The sequence below is a fragment of the Sminthopsis crassicaudata genome, chromosome 1 (genome assembly GCF_048593235.1).
Source record: "Sminthopsis crassicaudata isolate SCR6 chromosome 1, ASM4859323v1, whole genome shotgun sequence".
Lineage (NCBI taxonomy): Eukaryota > Metazoa > Chordata > Mammalia > Dasyuromorphia > Dasyuridae > Sminthopsis > Sminthopsis crassicaudata.
In genome coordinates, this window is record NC_133617.1 from 408,249,844 (window position 1) to 408,272,486 (window position 22,643).

At 34.2% G+C, this 22,643-nt stretch overlaps 1 protein-coding gene across 2 annotated transcripts in view; it reads right to left on the bottom strand.

The window, feature by feature from the left end:
- Positions 1 to 22,643, bottom strand: part of LOC141550000 (guanine nucleotide-binding protein G(q) subunit alpha) — a 396,434-nt gene that overhangs the window by 111,429 nt on the left and 262,362 nt on the right. For both annotated transcript variants that reach the window (XM_074280106.1, XM_074280107.1), the window contains exon 3: positions 3,511 to 3,665. In XM_074280106.1, the coding sequence (XP_074136207.1) occupies positions 3,511 to 3,665 (155 nt within the window). The remainder of the gene's footprint in view (positions 1 to 3,510; positions 3,666 to 22,643) is intronic.

Here is a 22,643-nt window from a genome sequence, read left to right on the forward strand (position 1 = left end):
TATTGACTAGAGAAATGAAATGTGGCAGTGACCAGTTCCTTCCTTGATTCCATTACACTTGGTTGGACCTGGTTGCCTGCCTGAGGGATACTGAATGGTAGTTGAGAGAAGGTGGCCCTGATTATAGAAGGACTTTGCATAAAATTAGTTTCCAGATACTATGATATTTGGATTTTTTGTTCTGTTTTTTGAAAACTCTAAACAAGAAACCCCAAGTGAAGCAAAATTGGAAGGAGATATATTACAAGTTTGCATTAAAAAAAGGAATGAAAAAGAAAAAATAAGTAATAACAGCTTTTTTGAATGCAAAGAGACTCATTTTCATATGAAATTTGCTTGATATTTGGGCATGAATGATCTGTAATAAACATGACCTGAAGTCTGGTTCTCATTATCCAAGTCAGTTATTCCAGCATCTGCTGTGAAAGCATTTCAGAAACACATGGAACACGGCTGCATAAGAAAGAATCCAAGAAACCACAGACTCAAGCTGTATGCTTGCAAAGGCAACATGCTTTCCACTTTCCTCTTTTGTGAAAATACTAAAAAGGAAGAATTAAGCATCTCAGAATTATAACAGGGGCAACAGGGAAAACATATCTATTTTTGCTTCTGTATGTCTAGAAAAGACAGTGTCGTATAGTAGATAGAGAGCTAGTCTCAGAGCCAGGAAAGCCCTATCTGTTATTTAACCACTTAGTGTCCTAGGCAGTGCTCTGAGATAATTTTTAAAAATAATAATAACAATGGTAATAATACTTAGTATATGCACAGAAATTTAAGGTTTTACAAATCCTTTAATATTTAATACAACAACCCTGTGAAGTAGGTATTATTATTATCTTCATGTTACAAATAAGGAAACTGAGGTAGACAGAGATTAAGTGACTTCCTAGAGTCACACAACTAGTTAAAGCCAGATTTGAATTTAGATTTCTGAAAGGAGTCAGGAAGTCACTAGAGTTCACTGGTTCTACTTATTGCATCTAGCTACCTAATTGCATACTAGTTGATCTTTATCAGGAGATTTCCTTACCAGGAATTACAACCTATACTAGTAAAATCTGGACCTACTGGGGGGAGTAAGGAGGGTAAGGAGAGGAGAAAGTCCCGGTAGCATTTTTGAGGTAGATTTTCATACTAGTCATTTAATCCCATGTAGGAAACTGATGGTGTAGAAACTTTCATTTAAACAAAACTCATCTGCAACATGTACTCTTAGAGGGTTACCTGTGTTACTGAGAAATTAAGTGTCTTACTCTTGGATATTTAGCTAGTAGGTATAGACACCTGGAATCAAATCAAGACCTTCCTAACTCCTCAGTTGGCCCTCTATATACTACAACCAGGAATGTTTGCTAAGCTATCTTACTTTATCCTGCACTGGCATGTTTCCCAGATGGTGGCTTTCCTAGTATGAGAAGGGCATTATCTGATAGACCTTTTCTTTCTTTACATGGGGGGGGGGGGGCAAAAAGCACTAATTCTCAATCAATTCCATAGACACACTCTCAGGGCATCCCTGGGATAACTGAGAGAGCACCACTATAAATAATTGTAGGACCTCACCAGGAGAGCTACAACTAGTAGATTGTGAAGATGATCACCAAGTTCTCAATGAAGGACCTCCTGGAAGAGTGCAAATCAAGAAATGCACTAGGTGAGCACTTACTTCATTTCTGGTATGGTGTTTTGATTCCCAGAAGCAAAACCCCATCAGGAGGGGAAGAATAGGCAAAGATTAGAAAAAGAAGCACAGGGAAGAAATAAAACATACGCAGAAGGGTAAAAAGTACAGGAGAGAAAAGATGAGGGCTAGAGGAGAAAGAAATAACTTATCCCAGAACAGGCACCAACAGAATAAAGTGAAAAGGGGAAAGTGATATTAAAAGGTTGAGTAGCAGGTAGAACTGATATTGCAAGAGGTGAGGGGGTGGTAGGGTATGGGTAGAGAAGAAACATAAATCCAGAATCATGGTTAGGGAATGTAATAGAATGTGATGGAGTTATTGGAAGCTGAGATAGCAGAGAAAGACCAAAGAGGAAAGGAAACAAACCATAAGGAAATGGAAGCCTGAACAAATAACTGTAGAGGCAAAAATACTGCAACAGCTGAAGATGTTAGGAGGGGAAGAAAATGGTGGGGGGAGGGAAGACAGGCTAAAAAAGGAGAAAGGCTAAAAAATGAATGATAAGAGCAACAAAGGCATTCCAGGGAAGACACAAAATATTTTAACCACAAAAGACATGTGGGCTAAATACTAGTCAAAATATGATAGGCTCTTATGAGTATTCCACTTCATATTCCAAGAATTTTCAACTCAAGTTTTAATACTACATTATAGGAAATATTTTAGTCAAAAGATACTGTTATAGATTACCTAATAAGTTATAGAGATAATAAGAATTAAATCACAAAGAGAACCGAATTTTTAAGTGGGAACTCTACCAATTATATCCAGGGCATTGCTGTTTCAATGCCAATTTGCCATTTTCCTGAGTGTACTGCACAGTCTCAGAAAAATAAAACAACAACAAACTACTAATTTGAGATTCCACAGAATATTTCCCACTGTGCCTTTGTCTATATACATCCAGATCAAGTGAAAATTCAACAAATAATTGGTTTGATGTTCAATGAAGATCCAAATATGGTTAAGTAACAGGCTAGTAGGGGAGAAATCCATTTTAAGGCCTGATTGAATTGTTGTTTACATTCATCACATTAACCAGATATAATTGCCAAGTCTTTACTTCCCTTTCTGCTAGGCAGACACAGAAGAAGTAAGGAATAGATCTCTCTAGGAAGCAAATCATTCTCAGCGCATACTATTTTCTTTGACAGCTCACAAAATAATTTGGGAATGCAGGTATAATTAGACTCGCACACAATGCTCATGAAAAGGAAAACCTGCCAATCAGAATGATGCTGCCTTTGGGGGAAAAAAAGCAGTAGATTCTGTGTGACAGCCAAAGATAGGGTAGTTTGAAGTTTTTTCCAGGAAGCTATAGAATCAAGCTTGTTTTTTGTTTGCAGTTTTCAAATGTGTGTAGGTGTTTTGTAGCATCTGAACAAGACAACAAATTTCTACTGAAAATTATTATTATTATCATTATGCTATTTCAACATCACAATGGAATGTGTACTTGGGAAGAGCTGGTTTGCAATTTGGGAAGGAGAAGGGAGGGTGAAGTCATATCCCTCCATTCCTCAGTTACTTTGGAATCAATCAACAAGTTGCCTCCTGTATTCCAGGCATTGTATAAAGCAATGGAGATACAAATTAAATGAATGAAAGGATCTCTACTCACAATGAGCTCCTTCATAATGTAGCTCAGAACTATATGTGTATAAAATTTTATGTCCACAAAAAACAATTTTGAAGTTTAACTCAAATGGAACACTTAATAATAGAAGTTTTACATTCTAGCAGAGAAACATGTTATCCCAGCAAATATCTAAATGACACGAGGAGAAATAGCCAAGGAGCCCTCATGACATTTACTCACTATTTGGTTGAGTCAGATAATTGATATTCTCGTCTTCTATCATAACATTCTTGGATTCCAGGATCATTCCATAAACTCTTTATTGCATCTACATATGGATTCTCAAAAGCAGACACCTTCTCCACATCAACTTCTCGAACTAACTGTGCATGGGCCTGTTTCCAAAAAAGAAAACAACAACTTTAATTCTCTTTTAGTCATCTTTCATTTGAAATGCTTATGTTACATTTATTGGTCATATTTCTTTTCATAAAATAGATAATTTTTTTAAAATGATGATCAACCAAATTCTTTTGTACAGATCAATCTTTTTTTTTTTTTAAATGTTGGGTTTTGAAAGATAACCCAGTTTCCAGTTTTTTTTAAGAGTAATCCTTGAGAATACTATGGACATGATTAAAATTAATTGAAGACCAAGTTTTGTTCAAACCTTCAATAAAATGCTAATCTCTTATTATCTAATTATCACAAACTTGGTGTAGTTAATATTAAAAGGAGTGGGAAGAGGGGGAAAAGTGGAGAATAAGAAGTTTAGACTTTATTAGTTGGTTCATATTAATGTTTTCCTACTTGTATCAACTAACCAAACATTCAGTTAACTAGAATTCTCCAATCCCTTGCCATCTTCTAATTTTAAAAAGACAGGAAAAACAAAACAACAACAAAAATCTAGTTAAATCAGATATTTAAGTCTTTTTTTAAAGGAATATTCACAACAATTTATAGATACATTGTAAGGTCAGTACATATTAAAACATTTCTCCTATGCCTACAATATTCTATAAAAACAATGATCTTCAGAAAATCTACCCTGAAATATTATAAGACCATCAATTTAGTTAAATTTAATTCAACTCAGTTTCCTTACCGGGGAAACAGGAATATCAATTAGCACCTACCTTACTGGGTTGTTGTGAAGAAAATTGTAAAGGACTTAGAACAGTGCTTTGCATATACTAAACATTATATAAATATCAGCCATTGTTATTACTGTTTCAGTTGGATGAACACTTAAGAAACTATATGAGAATAATTAATCTCCATCTTGGCAATAGAGGACAAAAATGAAACATCTTTTCTTCAATGAGTTTAAACTCATTTGGGATGATGCAATAAGCCACATGGTTCAATGGAAAAGTATTGGATTTGAATTCTGGCTCTTTGTCACTTACTACTTGGGAGGCTGCAAGTAAGACCCTTACTTCTCTGAGAGTTTGTTTTTTCATTTGTCAAATGAGTGTAGTTGAGCTACATGAGCTCCAAAATCTATAATCATATAAAAACAGAAAGTAATAAATCAAAAAAATTGATAAAGGAGAGAACATGAACATCCTGGGTAAAAGGAGGCTTTCATGAATATGTCAAAGTTGAGATGAGGAGAGTGTGCATTCCAGGAATAAAGGGACAGTTTAGGTAAATGGCCGGAGATAAAAGTTATGGCATCCTAAAGGCAGGGAATAATTAGTGTATTTTTCATAGAATCTGAAAGGAACTAAAATGTGATATGGATAAAAAAGATAGCCACAGATGGATGTGAAGGATCTTAAATGCTGGGCTAAGGAATTCCAACAATTCTCTTTTAACCTCTAATTATTTAACTAGCTTTAAGTGGCACTTTTAGGACATGCTGTATTTTGCCCTAGGACCAGTTAGGTGAATAGTCAACAAGCATTGATTAAGCACCTGCTAGGTGCAGACATTGAACAAAGGGCTGAAAATACAAAGAAAAGCCAAAACAATATTTGTCCTTAGAGGAACTCAGATCAGAATAGGGGATTACTTGCCATAGGTAAATCAATGCTGGGAGAAAGAGGAATAGGGAAAGGCATTTTGGAGTTGTGAGTTGAGTTACTTTGAAAATTTTAAAGCAGAAAAATGACATTCTCAGACCTGTGCTTTAGGAAGGTTATTTCAGTATATGCGTACAGGGCAGATCAGAGGGAGAGAAATTTTAAGCAGAAAGACCAATTAGAAGGATGTTAAAATAGTCCCAATTGAAAGGTGATAAAGGCTTGAATAGGGTGGTAGTAGGTGTGAGTGGAGAGAGTGAAGTGTTTAATCAACACACAAAAATTCAGTTATGTTCATGATACTATATTAAGGCTAAAGAGTATTTAAATAGATACATTTTAGAAGGATTTTTGACAATGTTGAAACAGAAATAATTTTCTAATTAAATATCAATTGTCTAAGAGAAAAAACCTAAACTGACCATGCGTGCTAATCAAGACTTTACATCCAATATGTTAAAATTAAAAAAAAAAAAAAGCCTCGCATACTTACATATAACCATAATAACTCTAGTAGCTTCAATATTTTGAAAATAAAGCTTATACATTAAAGAAATCTCTCGTTTCAAACAAGTCAAACATTTGACACATGTAGTGGCTAAATCCTATCATTTCTACCTTGCTAACATCTCTTATATATTCTCTTCTTTCCTCTAACACTGCCATCACCCTGGTGGAGGCCTTCAATCACCTCTTACTTGCATTACTGCAATAGCCTGGTGGACTCTCTTCCCTGCTTTTAGTTCATTCTCCATTTAGCTGTCAAACTAATATTTCTAAAACATAAATCTGACCAGATTATCAATCCCTTTTTTTAATAAACTCTAGTGGTTCTTTATTGCCTCCAGGTTCAAGTATAAGATTTGGATTTTAAAGCCTCCCATAATCTGGCCCCTTTCACCCTTTCCAGTCTTCTTATACCTTACACTCCCCAAATACTCCACAATCCACTAACAATGGCATTCTTCCAGTTCCTCACACATGACACTCTAATTTCTGTTCCCAAACATTTTCACTGGCTGTCTACCATGTTCTCCCTCTTCATTCCTGCCTCCTAGCTTCCCTGGATTCCTTCAAGATTCAGCTAAAGTCCCACCTTCTATTTGAAGCCTTTCCTTGCCCTTCCTAATCTTAGTGACTTCCCTGTGATATCACTTTTAATTCATTTTGCCTATATCTTTATAAATTATGATTCATATGCTGTATCCCCACTTTCCTTCTCCCTCTCCCTCTCCCTCTCCCCCTCCCCCTCTCTGTCATCCTGGCTGAGTTTTCAGACTTTTCTGAACTTCTAATGCTTCCTTAGCAATTTGTTATTACATGGCTTGGGTGAGAACCATGTTGAATGCTTCCCTTCCATTTGTGCAGCTAGATGGACATGGATCCAGGAAGACTTGAATTCAAATGCTAAATCAGATGCTTAGTAGCTGTATGGCAAGTCATTTAGCCTTTCTCAAACTCAGATTCTTCACCTGTAAAATGGGAATAATAATAACACAAATCTTCCAGTGTGATTATGAGAAACAAATGAGATAATTCATGTAAAATGCCTTGAAAACCTTAAAGCACAATATAAATGCTAGCTAATTGTAGGACACCAATTCTCAGCACTCCAACTCTATTATGATCCTCCAACCATTTGCCTTTTCTATGCCTACTCATGAGATGTTGAACATTCCTAGAGAAATTTATGCAATGGTGTCAAGTTCTACAAATTCATAATACTTAGTCTTAACTGAGGTCTCATTGCACCACAATAATTCTTATTTTCTCCTGATTAAATTATATCAAACCTCCCATGATACCTGTTCTAGACCTCCTCAAATACCCAAATTACTCCCAAACCTCTTCGTCCGAACAGAATATCTCATCTCCTACTTTTCTAATAAAATGAAGGCCATCTCTTAAGAGCTCCCACTTGGTTTCATACATGGTCTATTTCTCTATGTCTCTGTCTCTCTTACTCCTTCTAACTTCGTGAAGGTTCCATTATCTCATATCCTTAAAAGAATTTTATATGCCTCTGATATTCCTTCAAGCTTTCATGGAGTGAAAAAGTAGGAAAACATATTTCAAAAGGCTAAGAAATGAGTGGATGTGAAGAAACAGAAGCAGTAAGCATAATCAACTCCCCCCTCACACACAGTGTGAAATTTGGCAATGAAAAGGAAGACAGATATAGGATGAAAGAATGGTTACAAATGATATTTCTCAATTTCTAAATTTGATAGCACTTTCTGAGATTTCTTCCTTTTAAATATTTCTGCAGCTTATGACATTAGTGACCACTCCCAATTTCTTGGATATACTCTCCTTTTGTCCCCTAAGTCAGGAATTCTTAACCTTTTGCTTGTCATGGACCCCTTTGGCAATCTGGTGAAATCCATGAACCCTTTCTCAGAGTAATTATTTTCTAATATTACTAAGTACTAAATCAGATAAAGGTTACTGAAAACAAGGATGTAAATGTTCCCTTCCCCCACCCATCCAAGTCCACAGATTCTTCAACCTCATTCATAGACGTAAAGTTAAGAACTACTTCCCTAAGCACAGTACATAGCTTACTACTGGATATTCATCTTTAACTAATTTTTATTGCTATCTTTTGTTTTTTTATATCACCTCTATTTCTGAATATATTTCCCATTTACCCTGTAGGCCAATTCTTTTAAAAAAAAGAATAAGATAAAGAAGTAGAATCAAGATGGTGAGAGGAGACAGATCTTTGTCTGAGCTCTTACTTGATTCCCTCAGATCAATATCAGATTAAGGCTCTGAACTCATTTTGGAGAAACAGAACCCATAAATATTTGGAATGCAACAAAGTTCCAGGGGAAGACATTTTGGAAGAACTTCAAGAAAGGGATGAGGGGTGGGGAGGGAGGTGGCCCAGTGCAGACATAGTTTAAGAAGACCCAGGGCAGCCCAGAGAGAAGAAGCTTCCATGCACTGGGAGAATCTACTGGGAGGCTCTTAATCAAAATACAGCAGCATTGGCTACTCTGTCCCGGTTCAGAAACCAGTGAGTGGATCCGCAGACTAACTGTGAGACTGCACTACTACAGAAGGCAAATAGTACCATTGAATCCCCTGAACAGGGGACTTGACCACACCCACTCAGCACAGAAGGAAGGCAGCAGCACCAACCCCAGGGCAGTGTGAAGCTTTTATCACCTGTAGAGGAAGCTTGGGACAATTTCCTCTTTGCCCTAAAAGCAGACTTCAACCTTTAATAAGAAGCAAAAAAGGAAAAGAGCTCCAGCCATAAATAGATTTTATGGTATAGGGAAGAACAGACCTCAAACTGAGGACACTAAAGACAAAACATCACCAAATGAAGGCTCAAAGGGTGATATGAGTTGGTTTTCTTCTCACAAAGCTCTCTTGGAAGAATTTAAAAAAAGATCTTAAAAGAGAGTTAGAAGAAAAATGAGGAAAGGAAATGAGAACTTTTAAGGAGAGCTTGGAAAAAAGAAACAGAGATTATTTGAAGAAAACTTCCTAAAAAGAGATATAGAAAAATGAAAAAGTAATCTGATTCCTTAAAAAATAGATTTAATGAAATAGAAAAAGAAAACAACTCCTTGAAAAATAAAATTTGTGAAATGGAAAAAAAATTAATGAACAAAACAACTCATTTAAAAGTTCAATTGGCCAAATGCAAAAGGAGATAAAAAAGTTAATGAAAGGAAATAATTCACTAAAATTAGAATTGAACAAATGTAAGTGAATGACTCAATGAGACACCAAGAATCAATCAAACAAAAAAAAAAAAAAAAGGAAGAAGAAAATGTAAAATAGAAGAAAATAGACTCAGAAGAGACAACCTAAGAATTAAGAATTATTGGACTACTTGAAAACCATGATGAAAAAAAGAACCTAGACAATATCTTTCAAGAAATCCTAAAAGAAAACTGCTCTGATGTACTATAATCAGAGAGTAAAATAGCCATTGAAAGAATTCACTGATCATTTCCTGAAAGAGACCCCCCCACAATGAAAACTCCAAAGAATATGTAGTTAAATTTCAGATTTATCAGATGGAGAAAATACTGCAAACAGCCAGAAAGAAACAATTCATATAAAAGGGAGCCATACTCAGGATTACCCAGAAGCTAGCAGCTTCTATTTTAAAGGATCAAAAAGCCTGGGATATAATATTCTAAAGGGCAAAAGAGCTTGAACTACAGCCAAGAATCAACTATTTAGCAGAATTATGCATTGTCTTTCAGGGAAAAAGATAGACATTCAAAGAAATGGGTGAAATTCATTTTTTTTCATGAAAAGAGTAGAACTGAACACAAAATTTGATCCTCAAATACAGAATTCAAGAGAAGCATAAAAAGGTAAAAAAGGAAAGGGAAAAAAAAACTATGTTTTTTAAAGGTTAAAAAGTTTACAGCCCTATACAAGAAGATTATATATTTATCACTTAAGAACTGTATCTTTATTTTTTTTATTATGGCTTTTTATTTACCAGATATATGCATGGGTAATTTTACAGAATTGACAATTGCCAAACCTTTTAGAACTGTATCTTTATTCAGGGTATATTTAGGCATAGTTATAATTTGACTTTATTGTGATAATATAAAAAATAAATTAGAGGTGAAAAAGGGATACTGGAAGAAGAGGAAAGAGGAGATAAAATGAAGTAAATTAAATCACATGAAGAGCCAAAAAAAAAAAAAAATTAACTGAGGGAAAGAAGGGAAGGGGATGAACACTGTGTGAACATTAATCTCATCGGATGTGGCTAAAATAGAGAATATAAGACATATTTAATTTCATAGAAAAACTTATCTTACTCTATAGAGAAGTGGGGGGAAAAGGGCAAAGGAAAGGGGGAGGCTAATAGAAGGGAGAACAGAAGTAGAAGGGGAAAGGGATAAAATGGGGTAGAGGCTGAAAAGGGGATAGCTATTTAAGGGAGGTATTGAGCAGAAATAAAAAAATTCAAATGAACACAACTCTGAGGTACTATTATACACCTCTCAGATTAGCTAAAATGACAGGAAAAGATAATGATGAATGCTGGAAGGGATGTGGGAAAACTGGGACACCAATACATTGTTAGTGGAATTGTGAACTGATCTACCCATTCTGGAGAGCAATATGGAACTATGCCCAAAGGGCTATCAAACTGTGCATAACTTTGATCTAGCAATGTCATTACTAGGCCTGCATTCCAAAGTGATCATAAAAATGGGGAAAGGACTTACATATGCAAAAATGTTTGTAGCAGTCCTTTCTGTAGCAGCAAGGAATTGGAAACTGGCTGGATGCCCATCAGTTGGGAAATGGCTAAATTAGTTATGGCATATGAATGTTGTGGAATATTATTGTTCAATAAGAAATGATCACTGGAATGATTTCAGAAAGGTCTGGAGAGAGTTACATGAACTGATACTAAGTGAAATGAGTAGAATTAAGAAAACATTGTCTATAGCAACAATAAGATTATATGATGATCAGTTCTGATGGATGTGGCTCTTCAACAGTAAGATAATTCAGGCCAGTTCCAGTGGACATGATGGAGAAAGCCATTTGCATCCAGAGAGAGGACTGTGGTGACTGAGTGTAGATCACAAGCTAGTATTTTTTTTTTTACCTTTTTTCAGTTGTTTCCTTGATTTTGTTTTATTTCTAATTGTTGTCTTTTTTCATCTGATTTTTCTTGTATAGTATGATAATTGTGGAAATATATATAGAAGAACTGCAAATATTTAACATATATTGTATTACTTGCTGTCTAAGGGAGGAGGGTCAAGGGAAGGGAGGGAGAAAAAAATTTGGAACACAAGGTTTTACAAGATGAATGTTGAAAATTATCTGTACATATATTTTGAAAATAAAAAACTAAAAAATAAAGAGAATATTAATCTAAAAAAAAAAGAAATGATAAGGTACTATGCAGAAATGACACTGATTGTTCTTATAGTGCAGCAACATTCTATTACATGGAATTTGGCACTTCAACAATCCTGGGATAGAACACAGTGGATAGAACAACAAACTTGGAGTCAGAAGGACTGTGTGATACTGGGTAAGTCACTTAATCCTGACTGTCTCAAAAAAATTTATTGGAGAGAAGGATGGGGGCAGAGAGATTGGGAAGAAGATTATTATGATAATCCATATGAATGATGGTCTAAGTATGGACTAAGATTGTGGCCACACAAATGCAATGAATGGGGAAGTTATGAGATCAGTGGGTATATCCCCAATGCTCTATCCTAGGTCCTCTTTTCTCTTTATATTCTCTTCTTTGATGCCATTTGATCTAAACTGTCATCTTTATGATGATGACTTCTAGATCTTTATCTTCAGCAAGTCCCTTTCTTAAATTTCAGATCTTCTAGTTCTACATATTTGCAGTGTAGCTATCATCAAGAATCTCTCACTCTCTTATCCTATTTATCCTATCATATACTGAATCTTGTCATTTTTATCTTAATATCTCTTCCACTTGTCCCCATCTCTGCACTCACAAAGTCAATAGATTCAAATTTCATCACTTCAATTGCAGTAGAATTTTTTTCTCCCAGAAGTTTCTCCCCATTCCAATCCATAACTGCCAAAATAATTTTCTTAAAAGCACAAATATGAATATGATTACACAAGATATTTCACCAGCTTCCTATTAGTTCAAGTATTAACTATAATTTCCTCTAACTGACATTTAAAACCTTCTATAACCTGGTCTCAAGCTACTTTTTCAGCCTTATTACATATTATTCCCCTTTCATTCCAAAATGGTATTTTAACTATTCTTTTAGACTCCCTAATTTCCTTTAAGGATCTGCTAAAACAATATTTTAAAATATGAAACATTTTCTGATCTTCCTAGCTTCTAGTGCAATTAAATCAACTTATACTTAGTAAAGCATAAACCTATATGTGTACATACTAGACTTTTAACTAGATTTTAAGTGATTTGAGAGCAGAGACTTTCTATTTTTTTCTCTATGTATCACAAATGTATGTTGTCTAGGATACACCACGTACTTATAAATGCTTTTTGAATGGTTGATTGATTTATATAATGGGCAAGAGTGGTCAATTAACTGGAGATGGGGAATGAAGTAAAGGGAAAAATTTAAAAAGAATCCAAGGTGACAAGCATGTGACAATACAACCAAATGGAAGAAATAATTTTAGCGAGTTCTCCATTGAAAGTAAAATTAAAGAGTTAATAAGCTTTGTTTTATCATGTATCCATCAACAAAAAATACTTTGTGAACCATTTGGCTATCTCACCTAGAAGTTCTCAAAATGAGAAATAACTATGATGAAGATAATTGTTATTAATTCTAATTATTGTATTATAATTTATTATATTATATGAAGAATTATAATAATTAATTATTTTAATAACCCATATTCATTGCAGAGCTTGAAGAAGTAAAGAAATTCCATGAAAAATGTCCATGAAGGGACATCAAAGACCACTTAAGTGCAGCCACCTCATTTTTCAGTTGAGAAAATGGAGGTTTAAGGAAGTACTACCTGCATAGAAAGTAAGAAGAGGCTCTAAACCTAGACACAATGATCCAAGAAAATTTAAATTGTACTGTGCTGGCAGAATCAGCCATGGAAAGACAGGGAGTACTCTAAAAAAATGACATTCTAAAGTCAAAAAGAGAAACAATTCTGACCACAAGAACAAAGTAGAGTTATTGAAGAGATGATGTGGACATATGGGGAATTTGTTATATCCAGTTTTTTAAAATACAGTATAGAAAATGGAAGCAAGAGTAAGTAGATTGTGGATGATGAATATATAACATAATATAATCCTCTAATAGTGTCATCAATGTTATAACTCACACTGATTTAAGAATGATGAAGAAAATAAGAAAAACTAAGGTAAGTTTGTCTTTAAAGTTCTATACATCATAAAAGGATAGGATATCTCCTTCATTTGATGATGATAATTGAATACAGAGATACTCAATTCAACTTAGCAAATGTTTTCTTTGAAAAGAAGTGATCTTTGGACTGGAAAGCATAAAACAAAAATGGAAAATAGAGATTTTAAACCTAATCACTGAGATAGGAAGAGAATACTTACTATTCTTGAGATGTTCAAGTTTATATTTACCTGGCCCAAATTACATACTAATGATTAGACCCTCCAAATTAAATTATTTTATTTTAATGAAAGATGGCATAGTAGCTAGAATTGTCCTGAAAATCTGGAAGATCTCAGTTCAAGTCCCGTCCCTTGTACACAATGGCTGTGTGACCTTTAGTTATTACTTCTTAGTGTCCAGGACAATTTCCTAAATGTGTAAATTTCACATATGTACTTGATTTATACTGGTAAAAAGAGTTTCCTACTCATAATTATCTACACCAATAAAATCAAAGGACTAGGTCCAACACACACACACACACACACACACACACACACACACACACACACACACACACACATTTTAATTTTTAATTATGTCAAAGGATATAGGGTCATCCTTCCCATTCTCTGCCTTGTGTTAAGAAAATATGTCTCAGAATGAGGATAAATAAAGATAAAGGTCTATAGACTACTCAGAAATCTCATGCTTATATATCATAAATACTTTTTTTAAGAGACTAGGAAGGCAGGAAGGCAATGGGTACAGTGAGCACCAGACAATATTATAAAAATGATTTTAATTCTTAGATAGAAAATGACTGTTTATTGATGTGGAAGTTACTTCTAAAGCAACATCTTTTGTACAATCAGTCCATTAACTTGTTGGGGAGAAAAATAATTCACAATCAAATTAGAAGAAAACAAGGATAAGAAGCAATAGTAGACAATTAAAATAACATGAATATAATTTGTTTAAACAAACTATTGACAAAAATTGGAAAACAGATAAAGGAACAGATACTGACACAAATATTTTCCTACAGAAGTTTAATCAATATATAACAATTGCTACAAGAAGGGAAAGAAAAGTTCCTAGAAACTTCCTTGACTAGCAAACATTTGATCTTTTTGCCAAGTTGAGGGGAAGAAAGGGGAGTGAGGAGGAAACATCTGTTTAGAATAGAAATTCATTTGCAAAATCTTTATAGAGGAGAATGACAGAAGATTATGAGCACTAAATCCAAAGTTATAAGAGAGTGAGAAGTGTTAGAGGGAAAAAACAAATCTGTAAAATGCTTGGATTGATGCCCAATTATGCGAAATCATCCCAAATGCATTTAAAGTTGAAACTTGAAGACAACAAATAAAGGAACAGTGAAAAACAGCTGTCAACATTTCTATAACAAACTATTTTCTTCATCAGTGACAACTGAACCATCATATTCAAATTCATCAGAATTCTCGCTGTGCTGCCTGAAGATATAGAAAAGGCACTAAAGAAAAAGAAAAGAATAGCAGCTGGACCAGATCAAGTACATAGAGAAGAGATTCATGCTTCAGGCAACAGAATTTTGAGAGTATTAAAGAACTTAAGTCTTAAGATATCTGAAAAGGGAAAACAAAAACAAAAGCAACTGGGGGAAGAACACATATGGTATCACCACCAAAAAAAGACTATTGAACAGTCATCAATAACTACGGAAACATATGCCTATTTTCTCACCTCTACAAAATCTTATCAGAATAATCTATATGTGTATCAAGGGCATCATGAAAGAAAATATGAAAAGGGAAAAGAAAGACTTTCCAAAAAATGATAGCCTAGTAGAAAGTATCTTTATAACCACACAATTGACTCAAAGTTGGAGAGAGAACAAGCTCTCACTTTTTAATTGTTTGTTGATAATAAAAGAGCCTATGTAGAATTAAAGTTTCTTCCCCCAACAAAGTGTTTCCCATCTGTATATTAAGATGAGACACCAAAGATAACACTACACAACAAACATCAGAGTATTAATTTAAAAAGCAAAAACAAAGCTAAGATGTAGACCCAGTAAGACATAATCTTCAAAAAATGTTTTGCTTTTTTTAACTTTCATGGAATATATCTAGCACAGAGTCTGTGTGAAAGAGATTCTCTTCATAAATGGTACCTTTCTCCAATTGTTTCTATTTGTGAATGATGTCCTTTATTCATCAGGCACCAAAACCTTTTAAGCTAGATTAGTAACCATTTACAAATCCATGTGGGAAAAAAGTAGAAATTGTCTAGTCTCTAATAAGCCCTTAAATGCAGAGTCCCATCAAGCAGGTTCATTAATACATATATCTTGGACAGGCACTGGAAATTTATAATGACTCAGACACAAAACTTTACACAGGAGGAAGAGGGAAAGCTGCATTGTATTTGGAAAATTGTCCAATACTTTTAAAGGTCTTAAAAGACCAAAGATCCCTTAAATAGAAAATATAACTTTTAAATGTTATGAAAAATGCTGGCTATCATTAACACTAATATTTTCCCAGCAATTCTATATAGTTATAAATAATGGAGAAATATGATCTCTGAAGAATAAAAATTATAATGCACACAAATGGCAATGGAGAGTTATGTATGATGGATATAATTATTACAAATGATGATCTATGTATAGAACAGGCATAAAACATATTACTTAAATATTTATGGAACTATTACAAAAGACAGGCAAGATCATGTGGGGAGAATGAACAACAAATTGACAATCCATATACTGGATTGGTCTTATAATGTTAACGTACATAGAGGAAGATCCACAGTTCCTTCACTGGAGAATTTATATGAGGATATAGGTGAGAGAGAACTTCTCTCATCATGAAATGAGAGAAAGCATGAATGAATTTCCATCTTTTTCACTGGAGGGAGTCCCTATAATGATGAGATCACAGATCCACTGAAGTATTATGATATAGGTATTGTTTTAAGCTTTACAACGTTTTTTCTTCATAATGATCCCATAAAGCAGGTAACATAATTACTTTTATATGTCCTACACAGACAGGTAACTGAGACATAGAGTTTAAAAGATCCTGTCTGACCAGTATAAATAGTAAACTATTAAGTGTAGACTCTGATCTTCTTTCTATTCTACTATAGAACTCTGAAATTTTTAGAGTTGGAAGGTTATCTACTCTGATCATCTTATTTAAAAACACACATGCTAAGGAGAAGCTGATCAGAACAATATGATCTCAGTACATTGTACTATAATTTGACTGTAACAGTGATGTCATTTTGGTTCTCTTGGAGAATAAAGGACAACAACCACAACAAAGGAGTAACACATGCCTATTAAGTTCTGTTACCAAGAGAATCTGAGGAATGTTGTTCACTTGAGTTTTGGTGTTCTGAGCTACAGTAGGCTAAAAATTAATCCAGGGGTCACACCAAATCCAGAACTAATATGGTGTACCCTTGGGAGTAAAGGGTTACCAGTAAGCTTAAGGAGGGGCAAATGGAGAAGATTAAAATTTCTGTACTGAACAGCTTTGAAATGGGTTTAGGAATGATCAGCGTATTTCCAGCCTGAATGGGATAGGGAAAACTAGTTCGCAAAAACAAAATAAAAACAATAATAATGAAAAATACAAAACTTAAATTAATATTCTGGTTTTTCATAGTTAAAATTTAAGAGTTACATGCAAGTCTAAAATATTGCTAGATCCATCATGAGGAAAACGTGGTTACGTGATACTATACTAAGTTACATCAGTTATCTTTTCTGTAACATGGTTTTCTCTTGGTAGTCAAGAGGTTATAGAAATTTGCAATGATAATGTGTCCACAAAGAGTAACATGAAAGATACTATCAAAGAAATACATGAAGTGGTATAGTAGATGGGGCAGTCATATAAAAAGAGTGATATATTATATATAGTCTGAATACTTCAATGGTAAAGCCAAGAGATCTAGAAGAATACTCTTATATCAGAGAGAATTCCTGTGAAAGATTTACACGAGACCAGAATGGAATGGTTTGTGATGTACAATTATGGAAATAATACATTAATGGGGTCACAGAGAAATCAAAAATTTTAAGTATATAGGTGGTTCCTTCATCAAATACACATATTCAACTTATCATAAGACTACTTTTATTATATTTTTGGAACATATAATTGAATAAGGTCAAGTCTTATTCTTGTTATGTTACAAAATTAGAATCACTGGAGTCATATTTATTTTGTAGATATTTTCTTTAAGACCTATCAGTTTTTAAAGGAATTGTCATACCCTTAAAGCATCCAATTGAAAGTAAATTTGCCTCGATTTTCTAATGAAAGAAAAAAAGTCTTTAAAAGATATTGTTATTCCAGAGTATGCTTTTCTCATGTTTAACTAAAGTATGGCTGATAATCCTATGGTACAATCATAAGATTGAATTAACTACTTCCTATTATCCATAGGAATAAATGAAAGAGAGTATTCTTTAAACTGGGTAAAAACTACATGGTGATGTAGGCTAGTATAGGTAATGATTCTAAAATAAATTTCACATCTACTATTAGGCCAAAAGTGTCATTTGAAAGGCATACTCTTTTTGAATCTGGATCATAGTTCCCTTTTGTCCGAGAAAACAGTTTTGACATATAATACACTTTTCATTCTTTTAAAATGTATATACAGTACCAGTGTGGCATGGGACAATAAATCAAACCCAGTGTTGGATAGAAATGATTCCTGCTGGGGAGAGAATTTATAAGAATGACAACAATAACAATATTATTAGTAAGTACTTGCATATCCCTTTAAGGTTAGCAAAGTGTTTGAAAAACATCATCACACTTTATCCTCATCACAACTCTGGGAAGTGGATGTTATTTTTATCCCTCTTTTACAGAGGAGAAAAAAGAGGTTTAGTGAGAATATGTGACTTTTCCAGAGTCATACAGCTGGCAAGTATATGAGGCTGGATTAAGAGCTCAAGTTTTTCTAATTCATGTTCAGCACTCTATCCATAGTGCCATCTACTTGTCTCATAATATAAACAGTTCATATAAGTATAAACAATATAAGCAGATATGAGGAAAACAAATTATTGGCTAGAGTGCTCTGGGGAGAAGAAGTAGGAGGAACATGCTATTATTTTCATCTTTACTGTGAGCAATATTAAAAACATTTCAGTAAAATTAACATTGTCAACAAATAGCAGAGTGATAAATCTGTCAGAAATGCTTTAGTTATATTTAATTTAACAGGAGGGAGCTAGTAAATGCCTGAGCCAGCTTGGACCAGTTCATGAGAGCCCATTATTAAATTTTCAGTGTGAGTATTTACACCTCAGAAATCAGCAATCACTACAAATCAATCATCACTAAATTACATCATTTATTGTTTTGTTAATTGCCTAGACTTTAAAAAGTGTTAATAATGTGGAATAACTGCCCCTCCTCCAGGTAGTTAAACATTTACAAGCACACTCCTCTTTGCTCTATAAACACTACTTGAGTTCAGCAGGAATACAGCAGAAGGCTCAGCAAATGAAGTCATCACTATACTGGAGATCTTGACTATAGGGTAATACTAACAATAACAAGGGACATTTATATAGTGCTCTAAGACTTGCAAAGTACTTTATATCCAGTATCTCATATGAATGTTGAACCCTGTAGTTCACAAAGTGAGTGGGGTAAGTGAGATTATAACTCGAGATTTTCAGGTGAGTGAGTGTATTAATCACTCACTTTTTTTGTGTGTGACCATGAGATTCAACTAGGCAACATTCCAGTTCCAAGATTTTATGAGCTCTGATCTTGGGACAGTAACTTTCTCTTACCCAGGTCCTTTCTTTGTCTGGTGGGACCAGGATATTTGACATCTATGAGCTGAAGTATTTACTATGTTCATATCACATGATTCACATTGCTCAAAGCAACAAGGATAAAAGATACCACCATGTTGTTGTCCCCATGCCCAGAAAGAACTCCTGCTTAACCTCTCCTATTAGAACCCTTATTTTCTTTCAAGATTCAACCATCTTTAGTTCATCTTCCTCATATTATAATGTATATGCTCATTACAAAAGAATAAAAGAAACAGTCCCTGCCTAAAGGATCTCTAGTCTTGGTAAGGAAATAAGACAGATACATATGAAAAAACTGATAAGGCAAGATACTATGAGTGAATAATAAAATAAGTCATGCAGGTTTTTGGAACTATAAGAATTTTGAAGAAGAAGAAAAAAAAAACACCAGCATGCGTTAGTTTGAAGGCTGGCTTCATGAAAAAGATGAATTGTCAGACTGGCCACCAAAAATGTGGCAACGTACACAATTTGACTAGGTCGAAAGGATGCGGAAGAGAACTCCAGTCAAGAGAAAAACACTGACCAATAGCTCAAAGGAGAGTAGAATAGGATACACTTTATTGGACTGATGTGTATTGATTTTGATGACAACTCATTCAGTGATTTCCCGTCAAAGATAAAATATCAATTCCTTAGCTTGACATTTAGAATTCTTCATAATCTGGCCCAATCTTTCTTTCCAGGCTTATTGCATATACCTTCTCTTTAGATATTTTACATTCTAGCCAAATTGTCCTACTTCTTTCCAAATAAAGCATCTTTCTCATTTTACTCTTTATCTGCTCCTCTTCCTGGTTTCAACTCCACAGAACAAATGTCACTTCCAAGTTAAGCTCATTATCTCTAATTTCATCACCAGGCTGCTAACTCAAGTTTTGATTGACACCACCTTTCTCAGTCTCACCCTTCCATTTTGATTAGAAAGATGAAGGGGTGAAAGTACCAAATTCCTCCTCATGCCATCCTTTATAGAACTGGACTATTTGGACTTAGTTCATTCTGTATCTACCACTCTTCCAATTCCATTGAATAAGATGTTTTTATTCTGGGGACTTCCTGATGTCCTCCCCTTTGCTGTTCCTTTTGTGTAGTTTCTTCCCCCATTAAACTATAAGGTTCTTGAGGGTAGGAACTGTTATTCTGTTCATTAATTGTATCTCCAAGTACCTGCACAATAAATGGCACATAGTAAGTCCTCAATAAATGTTTGTTGGACTGGATTGGATCTTGTACCATGCTGTACCCTAAGCCCAGGATGAACTCCTTCCTACCTTCTCCTCTTAGAAGTCTAAGTTTTTTTTTTTTTTAAAAGTTTACCTCATTTGTTACTTCCTATGGGAAGCCTTGTCCTTGTCCCTCAGCTGAGGGACAGACAATACTCAATATTCTCTCATTTAACTTTCATGACTTAATGACACTTTCATTTTTATGTTGGCAACCATGTACATTTGTGGCTATACACAGTAGAGGGAGAAAAAAGAGAAGTGTCACATGCAAGTTTATATCCACAAAAATGAAGAAAGTATTCATAAAAGTGTTTATGGATCCATTCTGGAAAGTTCTAAAGTAATATCTTAAGTGCATTGCGAAAGAATTGAAAAAATGAAAAAGTGGTTAAGTTTGTGGGTAAATGGCATGATGATTACCATCCCTCCACCCTCTTTCTGGGGTTCACCAAGGAAGCATCCCTACCTCCCCTTGGCTTATAAAGAGAAAAAAAAATAAGGCAACTTGCCCCATGGTGTCACACTGAGTGAGATTTCTGAGTTCTGACTAGGGTTGCAGACTCATTCTGAGGCATGCGCTTTTCAGGGGAACAACTGAGTTCAAATACTGAGCAGAAAAATTAAAGATGGAAAGTTTTCTTTTTCACTTTTCCACTTTGGGGTTTTTCTGACATTACCTATCCCTCCCTGTCCCATCTTCTCCTCTCCCCTGAATTTATGGGTTATTGCATGGTAATTATGTTAGGAAAAGTATATATTATAAAAATTAAATTTTGTTATATAGAAGTATATATAGAAAAGTGCATTTTTGGTGTTGCAGGAACTTAACCCCTTATTTCCCATAGTGTTTTTGAGAGAATGTTGCCCTGGAAAAAGTTGATAGACATAAAAGTGTTAACTTTTAAAAATTATATCAACCTAACATATTCAGGCACTTTCATATCCCACCTAAATCAGAGATCTACTCTAAAAATCAAATTACACCTATAACCATAATAAAAGAAAAATAGTTCACTGTTAGAAAAGAAAGTGTTTTTACCTCTTATTTTAATTAAAAAAAAACAATAGGATACGAAAAGGCAAAATAGATGTGTGTTTAAAATAAGTGTAAACATTTTAAAACTCTAATTCCTTCCATTTAAAAAAGACAGTAGAATTTGGCCTAGATGATTTAATCTGGAGTATTGGCTTTAGGAATGCTTTGGAAGCAGGTGGCTGCCTCTGAGGGCACCCAATGGGCAAAAACAAACAGATAGATAGATAGATAGATAGATAGATAGATAGATAGATAGATAGATAGATATAGATATAGATATACACATACATAAACATACATACACATAGAGTTATGTATAGAAATATCACCAAGATCAAGGTTTTGTTATCATTGTAAGTTTTTGAAAAATTCTTATTTTCGTTCTTTTTAAAACAATTAAGTTTTTTTTTTTTTACATTGCCTTTCTTACCCAAAATATTTCTCCCCTTTCCCCTAGTCAGCAAGTCATGCTATAGCAAAGAATAAAAAAAATCAGGGCCAAAATAGCAGAGCAACAAAACTAGGCAATATATTTTTGGACAAGTATATATGCATGTATACATACATACATGCATACATATATGTATGCATATTATATCTATATACTTAACAAAACAGATAAACTTTGAGGCAAAATATGAAACAAAATAACTGAAAACAATTGTACATGTACTCAGACTCATTTATTTCAGATTTGTTAAGAGAAAAAAAGGCTGTATGTTTTAATAATACAATACCAAAGCCAATCCCACTCACTAAGCACAATATTTGTTGTTTCTAATTTTGTTTTCCATATTGTAGTCAATGTGTACATATTTTTCTTATGGCTTAGCTTTCTTCACTTAGCATCATATAAATCTCCCCCATATTTCTTTAAATTATTCATAGAAGTAATTTTTTATGGTATAACAATAGTCTATTGCTTTCATATGCCACAGTTTATTTAGCTGTTCCCAAAATGCTGGGCACATAATTGGTTTCCACTTTTTTTTTTGTCACTGAATATTTATATATATATAGGTCTTATCTTCTGGTCAATGACCTCTTAGGGTATAAACCTAATAGTGGGATCAGTAAGTGACAGGACAGGAATGAAACTGAACTTTACTTGTATAATTTCATGTTGCTTTACTATACAGTCAGCTTATTAAGGACTCTGGCAAGAATTTGCCAACAATGACTGTGAGAGTTCCCACCCCTGTGACTGTCACAGGACAATCTGTTCTTTATACAGATGGACAATGGAGGTGCTCTTGAACTCCTGGGGTATAATCTTCTCCTGCCATATAACCCAGGAAAATTTCAGTTAACTTTTGTATGAAGAATGGACTGCCTTCTCTACTTTCCCCCCACTCCCCTCATCCCCATAAGTCT